Genomic DNA, 17,475 nt, shown 5'->3' on the forward strand with positions numbered 1-17,475 from the left:
CTTCTATAGCAGAGGAGTCACCTTGTCAAGTCAGGATGGGTAGAAGCGTATGTTTTCTTCCTTCTATCCCTCTCTCCCAATCTAGGCAAATAATCACTGGAGAATAGATGATGGTCTAATATCCCTGCCCGATAATTTTAGCACCTGTAGTGGCTAATGGACTATCTGGGAACCAAATAACAGAATGCGAATGAACACAGCTAACTAGCCAAAATATTTCTATTGTTCTCATGTACATGGTCTATGTAGGGGATATATGGTTAAGTGAAACAGCATTAATAGTAAACAGGAGAAGCATAATCAAGAACTACTACCAGAGAAGATGACATTCACATGTAATTGAAATTATTCCAAAGGATGAAAGATCAATCTTGGAAACTGTGCAGAAGAATAAAACAAAATTAAGAAAATCAAATAACTTGCCAAGATCTCATATCATGGCTGCAACAAATAACATTTTCACATGAAAATCTTTAAGGTCGAATAAAAAGAGCCAAGTAGGAAAGTTTGAAACTCTTGATTAAATTTTCTGAGAATATTCCACATTGAAAATAAAACCATGTCTGTCCAGACAAATCAGAGGAAATGGGGACAGTAAAATTAAGGATGCTCTTCCTAAAGTTACGCTTTTCTAATACCTTGTACCACAAGGAAACAAATACTGCTAATAAAGAGAATGACAAACACTGAAAACCAAGAGAGAAAAGCAAATAATTTATAGAAGAACATATGATGACACAATACATAGAGGGCATTTTTCTCTTAAATTTCATTAAACATTTTTAAGAAAATACAGCAGACCCCCAGATAAACACTTATATTAATTTCCTAATGAGTCATAGAATTTTGGCCAAAACAAACATTTACTCTTCCTGAAAATATAAAGGATCCCAACTATCCATATAGAAGAGTATGCCAACTTTTGAAAACAATCACCTTGGCATAGAAGATTTCTTCACTTAAACAGTTAAGATACCAGAATCTGAATCTGTGATTTTATGAAAACCAAAGATAATCCACACTATACCATAATACCTTTAAACCTACGGAAGAACCAAACTGGATAGCCAATAGAAAGCAAATTTGATAGCCAATAGAAAGCAAAGAGAAAAATCAAAAGGTTTTTCAACTAAATGTTATATTAAAAAACCCACAAATGGTCATTAACTCAACTGAAAATTTGCTAATCGATATACACACATATAAAGAAACATGAGAACTCACAAAGGTAGCACTCTACTTATCTTGGAACTACTTTCCAACCCCAAACCCTAGGACACATAAATTATGTGGATAGTTGAATATTTTTATTTAAACCTATACGCTTGTTTTAGGATCGTAATGAACTAAAGAAATTACAGATGACTTGCCATGAACACACATATACTACAGTTACTAAGTGCAAAGGTAGTAGTAAAGTGGTAAAGAAGGCATCAGAGCAAATACTCATGTTCTTTCAATGTGATTCCAATTACCTTTTTCAATAGCAAATTCAGGCCAGGAATGGGAAATACACATTTCGTATTATAAGTGATAAATTGACAAAAACTTGAAATCATCTCCATAGTATTAGTCAATGTCACAATAATAAAATAGCAGTTTCCTCTAGGGAGATCTTGCATGTTCTCACATATGCAAGAAAACGGAAACACTCTCCCAGTGCGCCATTTAAGAGTAAATAATTTAGAGCAGTTTTTCCAACTATGATTTTCTCCACGAAGCCTTATAAAGTAAACCCCTTACATTCATCATCTCTTTTAATGGAATACTTTGAACTTCATGAGTGCTGAGAATTATATTCCTTCGTTTTCTACATTTGTTTCTTTGTTCTTGCTTTCTTCTACCTCATTTTCGCTTTCTCGCCTCGTTTGCTGTTCTCCTTCAATTTCTTCTTCTGTCTCACTATCTTCAAAAGTCTGTTCCTCCATTTTGGTAAACGTGAGAGATCTTGCAGCTGCTTGCGTGGCAAGCCCACAAGTTAGGCTGAAATCCGGTGCTGGGTGGAGGCGCGCCAGCCTCTCCCGGATGGAGGCCTGCACAGAGTCACTGAGTGCTGGCTGAAGAGTCTCCACGCCAGCCTCGGGGATGTGCTCAGACCCGCCTTCACTCTCACACTGGTAACATGTTTTCTCTTCAGCCTCTGACAAGAAGCCTTCCTTCACAGCACTGTCTTTACTTTGACAGTCTGAAGGACTGCCACATAAATACTCAGTCCTACTTATTTCACTGTCATTTGGGGTAGGATTTAGTTCACTATTTCCCTCTTCAGGGTCACTTTCACTTTTATGACAGTCCTTTTCCTTACTTGAATTCACAGATGATTCTGAATTATTTATAGGTTCCATTGGTTCTACAGGAGACAAGGGTTTCATCACAGCTTAAAAAGAAAAAAAAAAGAAAAAATAACTAAGGCAATCTCTTAATGATTGAGGGATTGGGTGTACTAAATGCAAGATCTGCATCTGAATCATAACAAACTTCTCTTAAACAACAAAAAAATCAAGTTAAGCGAAATCAAGAATATTTGGTGAAATGGTGAAAATTATAAAGCCAGAAACCTTTATAAGCAACGTATAGAAAAATAAATGAATTAAGCGGATGACTTGGATTTTAGAGAGATTAGAGATATGATGTTGCTCAATTCTGAAAATATCTGAAACTATATTCTCTTTGTTTAAAAAAAATAGCATGGGTTTTCCTAATTATGTATCAGAAATAGGTCTGATATAATAATCTGGAAAACACTAATCTCTCAAATTAACATGTATTTTGTATATTAAAACACAGCGTGGTAAAGATGCAAACAGATAAGCCAGTGAGTGACCTAACAAATTCCTGGTGAAAACAAGGCATGTCTATGCATAGCACTAAATCCTACCCTGCTCATTCTAGACCAACGAAAAACAGAAATATTAATGAAATAAAATCTGCATTCAAATCAGCCACTGTACAAAGCACAATGCATAGATATGATGGATATCCATACGGCAGGAGAAGTTGTCCTTGCAAGGGAAATGGAGTTTTTTTAGGCCCTCTCGATGTTAGTAGGTAGTGGGTCCCATTGCCAGCACCGGGGAGCTTGCCAGGCAGTCTCTCCTCCCAGCGGGAGGGGGTTAGTACAATACGATCTAATGGAGCATAGCTGAAGACAAAAACAATGTGCTTCTTGAAGAACTGGAGTCTAGTAACTTTTTTTTTTGTGCAAAGCAAGTGTCCATTTCCAAAAAACATCCCTAAGCTGCAGTCGTTTCACTAGAGCAGCAGCAACAACATAGACAAAATGGCAACAGCAGGCTCCCGGCTGGAATTTCCCTTTCTAATTCCATTCGGACTTTACCCCTGTAAGCAGAGATGAAAATAACTCTGGAAGATGCGCAGATATTTTTCATGGGAAAGCAATTTATGGCACTAGCAGGTTCTTTTTCTATTTCCATTACTCTTTGTTTCCATATGCCAAACAAAAGAATGTTATACTTTCAAATGCAAATAAACATCAATAGCACATGCTTAAAAGGACAGTTTTATTGCTGTGGCTTTTACTGTTATGGCAGCAAGACAGTGCAAGCTAAAAATGTTCCAAATGCCCAAGAAAAAGCTGGTATAAAGTGATATATTAAGCTTTTTCAGACTTCATGGAGGTTTTCATGGCACACCTGAACCAGTGATTTCAGTACTTCTACCATTTTATTAGTCTATTCACCTGTTCACCGTGACTTTTTCCATCATGTGAGTGTGAGGGGTAGGGAAGGTGTGGGGGCGGGGAAGAACCACAGCTCCCTTTCAGGTGACCCTGCCTTCCAGATCACCAAGAAGATGAAGGGCCTCTGACAGTATCATCCTCCACTGCAGAGTCTCTCCCTTCTTCCTTCCCCCTGGCCAAAGCTAATCTTCCCACCTGATCTGTGATCCTCTCTAGAGCTTTTCAGGATCTAACTTCACCAATCATTCACCTTAACCTCTCTCTCAGGAATCTTTCATTTACTAAATAAATGTACAGGTTGTTTCTCCAAAAAACTTCTCCTGTTAACCCGACCAGACACCACCTTAGATTACTCTTCTCCCCAATCAAATCTCTTGAAAAAGTATAAACAGCGAGCACAGAACATTTCTGCTGCATTCACTTATTTTTCAAACCTGGCTTCCATCTCCCATCTCTATACTGAATCTATCTGCTCTCTTGAAAGTCACCAATCATCATCTTATGGACTAGCCCAGGGGTCCTCCAAAGACCACTTCTGCAAGATCAAAACTATTTATTTACTTTTTCACTAAGGCTTGAATTAATTAATTTTTCAAATGAATAAAATTTAATACTGAGGCACTTTAATTTTGGATATAGTCTATATTTATAGATATAATTCACATAAACAAAAGCTCTTTGGGACATCCTCAAAAATTTTTAAGCGTATAAAAGGATCCCAAGGCCAAAAAGCATGAGGATTGCTAAACCAACCCCAATACCTTTTGGCAGACTTCATTCTCCTTTCATGTTCTGCACTATCACTGCCACCCAAACTTCTCTTTGAAATTCTCCTCCCCTCTGTGACAAGAAGCATTTCTGGTACTTCTAACCCTTTGGGCTTATTTCCTCCTCCAGGCTTTTCTTCACCCCTAACTGTAGGTGCTCTTACACGTTCAGAACTCAGTGCTCTTATCTTCTCTCTCCAAACTCTCTCATCCATTCCTTATGGTTTCAACTCTCATGTCAATACAAATGATTCTACAATCTATACTTCTAGCCTGAACCTCACTACATTTTCAAAGGTTTGCTGGACAATTCCACTTGGACGTCCCACCAGGACGTCAGTCTCAACTTAACCAAAACTGAACTGCAACATATTTCTGCAAAACCTGCCTCCCCTCCTAAAAGAAGGGGCTCTTTTTGCTGTTGGTACCCAAGTTCTCTGGGTCACAAGACTTGAATCTTTGAAGTTTATCAGACCTTAGTTTTGTTTTTTTGTCATCTCAGGACCTAGAAAAGTGCCTTGTACATAATGTGTCCTCAAACAATGCCCACTGAATTAAGTGATCGGGCCTCTCTGATTCCTCCAGTTCCCTGGATCCTTTCCTCCTCACTGGTCCCAAAACCACCTCCTTCTTCAAGCCTCCTTTAGTTTCACTGATCTTCCTCCCTGTGGGGCCTCCCGATGCTGAGCAGTCCCATGTCATGGCCAGAGTAATCACAGCTCTGGTCATGCTGTTCTCAGGCTCAAAAATGTTTCAATGGTTTCCTATTACCTAAAGATCAAGCACAACGATGTCTTCCCAAATATGGCCCTGCCATCTCTATCCAGCCTTCTCTCCCAAGGCTCTCCCACACTTCTGCCAAACTGGGCTACTCACTGTCCCCAAATGGGGGGACCCCCTGCTGTGCTTTTGGCTCCTGTCTTCCCTCTGAATGGCCAGGGAAGAAGAATGCCCCCACCCAAGACTTCCAATTCTGGTCCCTGAGCTCCTGTTTCTCTCAGAAGGCCCATCTTAAAAGTCATTTCATTTATGGAGCCTTCCACCAGGAAACATCCTCTCTCCTTACTTTGAAGCCTTCCAGTAAGCACTTTGTGTCTCTCTCACTTACTTTAGGCATTCAGCCTCATAATACAGTGATCTGTGTACCTGACTCCTCTATGGAGTGTAGGTGCCTTCCTTGAAGGCAGAAAGAATGGGTCTTACTCATCTCCAGCAGCACCCAGCATAGTGCTTTACCCTTAGATGCTTGGAAAATACATGAATTGCATTACAAAGGTGACAATCTGTATTAAAAAGATTTGGATTATGAGGATGTGGGTTAAGGTTCTGGCTCTGAGATCCATGACTCAGTTGTTTTGGTGAAGTCATATGACCTTTCTAGCAGCCAGAGAGGAGCTATATTAGAGGAAACCAGATGATCTGGGGTTTCTTTCCAGTTCTACAGCTTCTGATGCTATGAATTATGGAGAAGAACCAGGGAAGAACTGAAGATTTTGGAATGGGGGCATGATATGGTGAAAAAGCCATTTAAGGAAGGGAAGTCTGGTGACATGATGCATGGTGAGGCTGAGGAGGAACCCAGGCACAAGTTAATTAGGACCTGGTCTAGGGCAGGGAGAGTAGAAACAGGAAGCCATGATATAAGAGGCACCTTAGAGGGAAAACTCATTGGTTTTGGGGACTGTAGATGGAGAATGAAGGAGGCAGGAAGAAGGAAAAGATTATGGGATCCCAGAATCAGATGATTCCCAAGGTTTTGAGCCTGGGAAATTGAAAGAATGGTAGTGTTGCTGGTGGACACAAAAAATTCAGGGGCCAGGGGAGGGGGGGATGGACTTTAGTGGACTTTCTATTCAGTATGAGGAATATCCATGATTCAGAGAAAGGTAAAAAGGTGATAGTTTTCCGACTCTCCAAAGATATTCTAAAGTGGCATGGAAGTACCATTTCTGCCTCTGCAAACATTCATGGGAAAATCTCAGCTGGAGACAGGATACTCTGGTCTGTTATGAAGCTATATGAATAAATTTCTTCACAGTTCTGGTTGTTTGGTAAGTCAATTCTCTTGCAGCTCCAGCTTGCAAATGAGGGTATAAGGACGGCATGAATGGAGTCCTCTGACTATAGGCTGCTGTCATTAATCACACATGTGACTTCAGAGATTTGATCTCAACTCTTTTTGTTTCAATGGTAAACTGGATTAAGATGATGCATCTAATACTACAGACAATTATCTTAACACGTGGAAGTTATATAGGATTCAAGACCTCATACTCAGGCCTATACCTGAAAACCAAGTTATAGCATTTAAAAAATCTACAATTCAATGCCTGATTCATCGACAAAATCAGTTCTTAAGAATGAGAATAATTAGCGAAGACATGTCAACCTGGATTACGTATATTACCATACAATTACTTTTTTTTTTTACTGGTCATTATAATAGTGCTTATGTATATACTTACTATTAGATCAACAAACTAAGGTCATATATCACCAAAGAGCTAAGTAAAAAGAAGGTGGCATAGGAAAAAAAATGTCTGGTAAAGTTAAATAACTTTTAAAATTGAAAGCTTACCATGATCACTAAAAAGAAGCTGCTTCCATTTTTGCCTCTCTGATTCTGAGGCTTTAAATCCTAACACTGATTTTAATTCTTGTAATACTCTTTTAGATTCTTCCCGTTCCCGCTCCCGCCTCTCTCTATCTTCTTGAGACAAATAATAAAAGTCGTCCCTTCTGAAATCGCTGTCCATGTCTGTATCATCCACATAAGCTTCCAGTTCCTGCAAATACATACAAGTGCACTTTACACCAAGGAAGTAATTCTTATACTCCAAGTAAGCATTTTTTGTACTCACATTAGGCTCACTTAACTTCAATTCTGTGTTTTAAAAAGATGGCTAAGCATACATCCCCACAACAAATGAGGGCTTGTTCTATAGTACTGATCATTAAGGAACAATTTGGAGGAGGATAATATTTAGCAGCAAAGGATCGCAGACTTTCTTCTGGAATACTTAATAGGCAAGAGTCTTGCCTTTTATTATCATTATCCCTTTATTAATCCAAACTGTGAAGTTTGGATTCAGTCAAATGGCTGCCCCTGAGGACCTAGAGGGCCACAGGTACCCCACTCTTGGGCAAGACTAAACAGAAAAAGAGCTGTGGTAGACATTTTAATAGCTTTAGCTGTAATCCTCAGCTTTGATGTCATCCTACCTAGAGGCTTGCTGAAGGTCACCCAAACTAAATGTATAATCACCAAGTGGTATGACAAGAGCTGGAAAGCACTCGGAGTACTGGTTACCTTTGGGAACTTGACAGCTTTCCCCCCTGAACACATCTTCAAAGCTTTAGAGATTCATTAGAAGAAAACAAAAGTGAATGCCAAATTACATTCACACATTCACACACACACACACACACACACACACACACACACACACACATAATCTATTTTATACTTAACATTAACTGCAACTATAGATATATTTTTATCTAACAATGTTCCATTATTTTTGAGGGATTCTTTGAAAATAGCTTTTAAAAAGAAAGATCTGTTGAGCTGAGGACTTAACTTCAAAAACGTAACAGTTAATTATATTGGCACAGTAAACTCAACGTCTCTGTGGGAATTCTGGAGCTCGAAAGAAAAGCAGTTTGGCCTGGCTCACGTACAGGAGCCCTGCCACGGGGCACTGAGTTCATCTACTTGACCGTGGCCACTGAGTCCACAAACAGACCAAGGGGTGGCACCCAGGTGGTCCTGCCTCCAGAGGCAGCATTTGCCCAGGACACCCCAGTGCCTCTCTGGGGTGATGACACTGTTCTCACAGCTGTGCTGGGGCAGAGATGGACTCTGGCTTCCTACACTCAGTCTCTCAACGAGCACAGATGGCTTTGTTTCTTACCTGCTCTTCAGGTATTGGGTCCTTGTCCTCGATATGTAGTGCAGGCTGTGGCAAAGGAGCTGTGGTACAAGGTGGGGTTTCACATGCTACTTCAGGTTTGCCTTCAGAAGGACAAATGAAGAAAAGAAAAAGGTCATTTGGAATCTGAGGTACTGTTGATGACAGTCTTGGGGCAATTCTATGGATCAAAATTCATCTTCTCAAAAAGACCAAGGATAAGGAAACTGTCATCCTGTGGCATGCATTGTGTATGGAAGCTTTCCCTTCTTTCACATTTGCTGGAATACCTGCAAGCTCAAACATTCAACACTGTTTAGAACAATCATGGGCATAATATTTTAAAATATCTAGCGTGACTGGACCAAAGTGCTAGAAAAAAGGATTCTGTTTCATGTCCCTTCCCATAGGCCAAAGCTTCCTTCTTCCAATAACTGTGATAGATTGGTGATTTCAGGAGCACTTTCTCTACCAAACGCAAACAGCAATCCTCTATGTCTTCTCATTTGTGCAATTCTGGCCCATAAGTTAATATATTTGAAAAGGCCTTAGCACAGTGTTGGGTACACAGTAGGAGCTTAATAAATGCGTATTCCCTTCCCTCCTGTATTATCATCCTCTCAGAGGATATAGCCAACCTGCTGGAGAACAACTGATACCTTATCCAGAGAGTGAACAGAGCAACAAGGTAAGCTTATGCTGATTAAATCAACTTAATTAATCCTTAACACAGGATCTAGTGTCTTCAAAGAGGGTAGTTTCAAAAAAGTTTGTTGTTAAGAATCATTAGTAATTACACATGCATTTCATAGAAAAGGTGACAAATCACCAAGTCTCCACTGTGCTCTCACAAGAGCTGGACAGCAGATTTGGTAAGAAGCTCTTAGGAAATATTCAAGATCATCTTGTTTACTTGGGGTGCAGAATAACTGACCGAAACAAACAGGCAATGCTAAGAGATTCACTTGCTCTCCAGTTTACTTTTCCATGTTCCATCTTCAATGTTTATGGGTTGAGCTAGGATCATTTGAGCTTTCTTAGACATATGACAGAGGTCAAAGGAATGATGACTCCTAAGTATACACATAGTTCAACATCTTAATATTTCAGATCAAATTTTAATTTCCTTCTGCCAACATTACCTGGTCAGTCCAGCACTTCTTAAAATGGCTGGTTGTTTGCCATGTGTTTTGAGAGTGACCAAAAAGGGAGTTTATTCTATTAAACTTTTTGATAATAAGAAATATGCCACTCCCTGGGGAGATTTTTATGGCAAATCACCTTTGAGGGCAATCCAAACCAAAATTCCCAAATGAGTTCATTCTGAGATAAGAGAAGTAGGGGTAAATTAAATGGTAACAAAGGACTCCAGTCATACTTTCTGGCAGTGCTAAAAGTGCTTCGTCTAAGTAACAAAATGATGAACCATTTGTTAATGTTTCATATTTGAGTTACTTATTATGGGTCAAGCAAGTTATTTCTAACACTGGGTAAAACCTTTTGCTCTACTGCTGAGTTACATATAAATTTTGTAGAAATTACCAATAAAAAGTAAGCAATGAAAAAACTGCAACATAAAAAATATATAACTTACAAATATGGCAGAAAAATTTTTTAAATATAAATTGTCTATCCGTGTAAAATGACTAGAGCCTACCAGAGTAAAGAGAAATTCTTCTTATACTGATTTAAAGATAGATGCAAAATGGAAAACCACTGCCATCCATAAAATGTCACCTGCACCAGACATTACTCTAAATAAATGAGTAACATAACCATTTTTATTAATAATTATTATATATTATATAATTTATAATAATAAGTAATAATTTTTAAATATTTAAGAGTATCTTAGCAATAAAAATATTAGAAAAATTTTTACTTGATGTGGCAAAATAGAGCACAGGAGCTTCTTAGGGGTGGGGCCTATTATTTTTATTCATCTCTGCTTGAAGAAGACCACCTTTCAGAAAATGGGTCTTCAGTACATATTTGTTGATTCAGTGTGACTCTAGTAGTACAAATACAATGTTTACTGAAGTAGAAGACCCATCAGCATAACAGGAGCGCAAGGGAACATATTAAGCAGGAAGTAAGGGGAGACAAGTTTTTATTGAATGCTGTAAGGAATGAGAAAATATGAGAAACAAGCATGTTTGACCACGAAAGCACTTAAAAGGGTTACCTTCAATTTAGAAGACAGCAAAATGTATGAGGTACCAATTAAAACTACCCAAGTCCTTGAACATACTATTTGTTTCAAAACTCTAAGATTAGATTGTCCTAAGAGTGTAAAAATTGTCTGCTAGGCTCCCAGGTTTATAGTTTAGGGAAAAAAATGTGTATACATAAGATTGTAAATAAATGTTTTATAAAAAATATATGAAAGAATGTTCTATAAAAGCTGTAATGCATTTATTAAACCACCTTTTTATTGTTCACCTCAGCAGTACTGGTACCTACACTGTAAGTAAGAACTAAATGACTCAAACAAATAAATGTATATTTTTGGGACATCAAAGCTTAGCATATAATACTTAAAGTATGCCAAAGTTTAGGATACATATGTTTGTAACAAATTATTTCTGATGGCTGACAATATCATACCATAATTATAGGGTCTTTTCACCCCGTATGATTTCAGGGGTCCTTTAGCCCGCACCTATTACCAACCCTGTCCCCTAAATAACTTGCTAAAGTTCCTAGAAATCCCATCACGAGCTCAGTGAACCTTTAATAAGCACTTACTATGCATAAGGCATTGCTCTAGGTGCTGGGGACATGACCAAAAAAACAACAAACAGTCCTTACCCACAAAAGAAGTCACTTTTTAAGATTACAGCATCTTCTTCTTCCCATCCTTCCCCCGCTCCCCATATCAAAGTGCTAATGTTAACATGAACATACATGCACCCATTATTACATGAGCAGAAAGATAAGCTTTAAGAGAGGGGACCATGGCCTGGCAAAATATAAATGTGACCTAATGGAACCACAGCTCAAGATGCTGGGGAGCTGGGTGCTTGACAGTCAAAAGGGGAGAAGTTTAGAAGGTCAGAGGACAGATAGTCCCTAAGTTCACAATTCTGCTTAGGAATGGCCCTGGGTCAAATTTTGAGAAAGAAAAGATGATGATGCAACAAATTAGATGCATTAAATTACTGAAGATAACAAAAGGTTATGGCACAGAAAAAATAATTTTCTAATATTGAATAATTTAGCAATGTCATGAGAACAATGCTTTTTATCATAATAAACTAAAGTAGATATTGAGTAACTGAAAATATGAAGATGAAAAGGTAGATTAGCCTTGGAAACTCATGGCTATACTTCACTCCACATTATCTATTTAATTCAGTAAGCAGTTAATAATTTTTAAGAGCAACTAGGTGGCACAGCGGATAGAGTGCCAGGCAGACTCCTTTTCCTGAGTTCAAATCCGGCCTCACTAACTGTGTGACTCTAGGTAAGTTACTTCACCCTGTTTTTCTTAGTTTCCCATTTGTAAAATGAGCTGGAGAAGGAAATGGCAAACTACTCCAGTATCTTTGCCAAGAAAACCTCAAAATGGAGTCATGAAGAGTCAGATATGGCTGAAAATGACTGAATGACAACATGATGGCAAAAAATGCATATTACATATTATATATGTTTTATATAAAGTAAAATTAATAAAAATTGTTTTCCAAAGGGAAAAGTAAAGGTTCCAACATAAGTTATCTCTGGCCATGTGCTGATAGATGAATGAGTATACTGACTTAATACACCAAAGGTATTCTGGCTTCTACAAAACGTAATCAAAAGCTCTAGGACTAGGGCAAATCAATATGTCTAATGGTAAAAATTTTTAGGCATGCTCTGAGCAAACGACAAACTTGTGCCTTAAGGGAAAATTGGTTCACTAATTATATTTTGTACGTAAACTAAAACAGCAATCTTGAAACATCTCAAGATACTAATTTCCTATGACAAATTTATAAAAGTTTTCTGACTAAAAGCTTATTCAGTTTGGTGAAACCTTCAGACAAACTGATGATTAGTAGAAGGATGATAAAATTCTGACTAGTCTTAAGAGCCACTGACAAATGTGAGCCATCATGGGTCACATGAGTCAGACCAAAATCTCATGCTAACCAAATACAAAAGAGAAAATCTTGACGAGTCATCCTAACAGGCACTGCTTAGAAGACAAAGTTCTTTGTAAGTACAAATCAACCACATTTAAAAGGAGAGGCCTCAGTACGTTAATGCGTCCATGATCTTGTCTGTGTGGCTACTCCCTCCACAGATGCAGATTGTAACCCTTCAATGCCCTTTCCTTTGTGTGCTTCTTGTGCAGGTCTTCTTGTATATACTTCACAGGGTATCCGTGTAACACAAGCGAGTGGGCTCCAGTTGGACCTTTTTAGTATTTTATCAGCACCTCACTCTTACTACCTAAACAATCTAGCTCCTTTACTATTAAAAAATATTCTGAATGGCCAGTGGAAACAAATAGAAAATGGCTCTATACATGGATTAGACTTGAGTGGATGTAGCTGATGTGGCCTAGGAATGTTGTCTTAAGCTCCTTTTTCCCCTTTAAAATAATGTTTCTCTTTTCTAAGTCTTTTTCTTTTTACCAGAGGGAGGTAAAGAGATCATAAGCCTATGAAATATAGTAATTTAAATTCCTACGAGGCATTTCTAGCAATTCCTTTCTTAAACACCATTTTAAATAGCCAAAGTTAACTTCTAACCAAAGAAAAACCTCACTCATAAAGCCTCTTGTCTCCAATTATTGAGCCTTTCACATCAGACTCATTAGGTAACTAAATATCTATGAGAACACTAAAAAGGCATGTCAAGAGAACCTTGTGCTTCCTTCCTAAGTTTGGAGAGGCTTATCATCAGAAGGCTGGGCACTAAGTGATGAATTTTTTTTTGGTCAGCTGAAGCTAAAGATCTGAGAAATTATGATCTGTGTCAGTGGAGAACTACGTTAGTGAAATTACAGATCACTTAAATTATTGATGATGTGTATACACATACACACACACACACACACACACACACACACACACACACACTTCTTCCACCTCCCTCAGACAAAGATGGAAATATGTACTATCCCTTTCATATATGGACAGTTTAGTTGCACAAGGGGTCAGAGAAAAATTATTATTCATGTTAGAAAAGCAGCTTGAGACTGTTCTGAAGACAGAAAAGGATCCTCAGATAAATGTACTAGGAGGACCTGTTTGAAAGCACACCAAAGCACAAGTGGGGGATGGGTGTAAAGCATCCTTGTTCATCCATTCACTCATATACAAATTTTTTCAGGGTTTTAAGAGCTAGAGATCAGAAATGATAAATCATATAAGTCTTTGGGAATGTGGGGAAATTACACATTGCTTACGTTATACCTGACTTAACTATGGACTTTAGGTTCTTTAATCCTGAGTACTATTGCGGAGACCCTGATTTGAGATTATTAAGAGATTTAAGAGAGAAGAGGAGAAAAGAAATTAAGAGATTAGAAAAATGAGAAAACGCAGTAGCTGCCTGGAGAGGCTGATGGCCGAGATTATCTCCTGCTACCTCAAAGAAACAGGTCAGAGGAGAATCAGAAGACAAGCACAGAGAGAGAGGGCTGCCTGAAACATGGCTGACTCTGAGGATGCTGGAAGAGAATCCTGCTGCTGGGGGAAGAGCTGTCTGCACTTTCTGACCTTTAGCCACCTCTGGAGTCAGAGAGAAAGGAAATCCCTCCTGGACTTGAGTGCACTGCCCTTTACTACCTTTTCTATCTTGAAGGAGAAACTCCTTTGAGTCTCATAGAGCAGATCTAGATTAGGTAACTGCTTGTAACTGAAAAAAGCTTAACTTCAGCACTTATCCAAGGAAACAGACAGGGAAAGTTGCAGGTCCCAGGCTCAGGGCTGCTGCTACTGCTTTATTAAACCACTCAATACCACTTCAATCACCCAAGAATAGAGGAGAAGTTGCTTTGTCCAGCAAGAGAACGGAGAGGCTTAGAAAAGGAACAAGTGGTACAGACCAAAAGGGAAAGGCAACATCTAGGCTTGCTGTCCAAAGCTGTGAGTGACCCCAGGCATAGGGGTTTCCCTATTCATGATGGATCCATTAACCTTCACAGATATGATGTCAATCGGTGGGAGAGTGCGATCTAGGTTTATAAATGTACTATTAAATTTCATTATTCTTGCTTTTGTCTTCTATTTATTTATCTATTTATCTAATTATTGATTTTGCCTTCTTTTTTAGTCAATGTTTTATGTTTAAGAGATAATGGTGTTATTTTGACTTTGTATAAATAAGCGCACTGATGGGGACTCAGGAGTGCCAGGGGCAAGTAGTAGGCATATATCTCCTCTCCTCCAACAAAGATTACCCTCGGTATAATCAGAGATGAGTTGGAGAAGTGTGGTCTTGCCTGTAGCTGGTCCCCAACTCAGAGAAAGTCCCTGAGACCTGACAGCATGAATGCATGTTGGAGTGAACTGACTAGCCCAAAGAGAGAGAAGGGAGAGCCAGGTGCCATTAGACATCATGTCCAAAGGTTATGCTGCCAAAGTGAGTGGGTCAGTACTATACCCAGGCTACACATGTATACATAAACATGTATATAGATGTACTCCATATACTATCTATATATACTCCATAAAAGAATGTATGGGGTCTATTGGCCTCGTCATTTTTGAATGCCTACTTGTAGGGTAGAAGGCAAAGACCACATCCTTGTATATTCTCATTGCTTATATCATAACTAATACATTGTAAGTGCTCACTAATGTTAAATGAAGCTCCTACCTTAACCTATTGCTATGTAAAACCCTTCAGTCAGTTTTGTATCTGCACAGATGCCATAACATACATACAGTAAATTCAACACTGGAAAATCTATGAAATCAATTTCAACATGAATCTAGAAAGCTAAGGTACATATCTGAGGAATGAAACCAGTATCGAATAAACAAGAAGGCCTGACTATCAAGTGTTTGCCAGGGGAACCTCTCAAACATACCTTTTTTATCTGAGTTTCTTCGTACCAATTTATCTACTTGAGAAAGAGCCTCTTTCCAGCAACTGTTGCTAGCTTGAACTCGAGGCTGGAGTAACTTTAACTTCTGCTCCAGGATTTGATAGGCCTCTGATGCTAGGCTGTTCTCTTCCTTAGTACCAACAAGTTTTTCAAGTTCATCCTCAAGAATTATAACCCTAGGTAAGAAAGGAAAGCAGAAACAGGCCTGAAAATGTAAGCTATAAAAGTTTACAAACGTGTAAAGGTTGGTCAAAAAGTCTATTGACAAGGTTAAGCAGCATGGCATTATATAGGGCAATCATTATGGTTACAATACAATCCTGTGTTAGCATATGACAAAGCTGACTGGTCATAACTCAAGGCAATTCAGGGCATCCTTCGTTAAAAATGCCTTCTCTCTTAGAGAGGTGGTTCCCAAATATTGTATGTGCCCTGGAATTTGAATTTTTTAAATAGGAAGAATGTTTCTCTGTCCTGAGACAGAGTTTTATTGCCCGGCTTTAAGTTTATGAAGAGGTTTACAGTGAATAAAGTGTATATATAAAGGACATACAAAGTTCACTACGAATGCCAGCACACCAGTGTTTTGATTCTAAGCAGAAGATCTCTAAATGCCAACTAGGAGTCCCATACCTCATTCAACTTTTAAGTGTCTGAAATCAGGAGAAAAGTACTGAAAAGCTGTTAAATGCTGGAAATAATTCCTAGTTTTGTAATAAAATCTGTTCCTTTAAAATGCTAAGATGGCTTTTTAAAAAAATAGTTTGAAATTTCAAGTCACTTTGCCACAGTAAAATGTTCTCTGAGACTGTGAGTTCCAGTTTAACGGGCCTAATTTAAAACAGCTAGAAGTATGCTGATTCTTCAACACTGTTTCCCCTTTTCGCTCTTACCTCGGGGAAATTCTCCAATATCATGTCATTTGTATTATCTGCCATTTTGCTATGTTCCTTCCTGTTCTATCTGTTAAAATTAGGAAAGGCAAACACTGCTGATGACCGAGAACTAACAAGATAATATTTCCCCTCCTACTTTTGAGATCACAAACCATCTTTCAGGAGCCTCTGTATTTCTTTCTTACCTAGCTTCTAAGACAACCTCAAAAGGACAAAGCGTGTGAATCTGGGACAATCCCCGCCTCCCTCCCCCCCACCCCCGCCACTCACTCATTCAACAATGCTTTCAGATGTAGCTGGAGACTGCGCACAGCTGTGTGGAGGCTGCTCAGTTCTCTTGATTTCTGCTTTGTTTTGGACAAACGCTGTGCCTCTGACCGATGCTGAGTTTCGAAGTATCTATAGAACTCATAGCTGCGCTTAAGTTCTTCCAAACAGGCAGCATGTGCGTGAGGTAGACCTTGAGTCACATCATACAGGACACGATGAGAGGAAAGAGCAGGAGTGAGGAAGGGCCCCTGGGGCGCGTTCACAGTGGAAAGGAGCAGTGCCAGCCGCCGGAAGAACTCCGAACTCTGTCCTACCCAGAGCTGGAACAAAACCTAAAGACAAAGGGGCTGCATCAGTTTTTTCAAGTGCTCCACAACCACAGCTTATGTCTAAATTTTTCCATTTCAACCTGAACTCAGTTTGCCTTCGGTGCGGCAGTCAACATTCTTCCGCCTCTATAAAGAGGACAACTGTACAACCAGCCCTAAAATGAGGAAAACCAGTATTACAGTCAATTCCATAACCATGGCACTTGGGAAGTTCTGATCAGAGCACAGCAGGCACCAAGATCATCTCTGGATACAGGTCATCACAGAATATAGCTTATAAGCCAATCAGGGAGTTGGGAGCCATAATGGCCCACCCAGAGAGCCACAAGATTTCTCTAAAAGGCATTAAAGTTGCTACAAAGACATCTGTATAATCCCTGGGCCAAACTCTCTTCAGGAGAAGCAGGGATGATCAATGAAGGGACATGTGAAGCAAGCACACTGAACGAGAACGTTTTTATTACTTCTTCAGCTGTGGCTGCCATCATACTTTTTCATTTGACAGGTTAATACAGGTATTCTGTAAGAGAAGGTGCAAGAAAAGGAGACATAGGTGG

At 39.0% G+C, this 17,475-nt stretch overlaps 1 protein-coding gene across 4 annotated transcripts in view; it reads right to left on the reverse strand.

Annotated features, from left to right (window-relative positions):
• Positions 1-1,504: 1,504 nt before the first annotated feature.
• The window catches only part of VEZT (vezatin, adherens junctions transmembrane protein), an 83,209-nt gene continuing 67,238 nt past the window's right edge, over positions 1,505-17,475 (reverse strand). For 3 of the 4 annotated variants that reach the window (XM_036762141.1, XM_036762142.1, XM_036762143.1), the window contains 5 exons: positions 16,590-16,921; positions 15,406-15,599; positions 8,382-8,482; positions 7,046-7,253; positions 1,505-2,377 (listed from right to left, as the gene is read on the reverse strand). In XM_036762141.1, the coding sequence (XP_036618036.1) occupies positions 1,794-2,377; positions 7,046-7,253; positions 8,382-8,482; positions 15,406-15,599; positions 16,590-16,921 (1,419 nt within the window). In that variant the 3' untranslated portion in view covers positions 1,505-1,793. Of the gene's footprint in view, positions 3,340-7,045; positions 7,254-8,381; positions 8,483-15,405; positions 15,600-16,589; positions 16,922-17,475 lie in introns of all 4 variants that reach the window. The other variant, XM_036762144.1, reaches the window with a different exon arrangement.

The sequence above is a fragment of the Trichosurus vulpecula genome, chromosome 5 (assembly GCF_011100635.1).
Source record: "Trichosurus vulpecula isolate mTriVul1 chromosome 5, mTriVul1.pri, whole genome shotgun sequence".
NCBI classification, from domain to species: Eukaryota; Metazoa; Chordata; class Mammalia; order Diprotodontia; family Phalangeridae; genus Trichosurus; species Trichosurus vulpecula.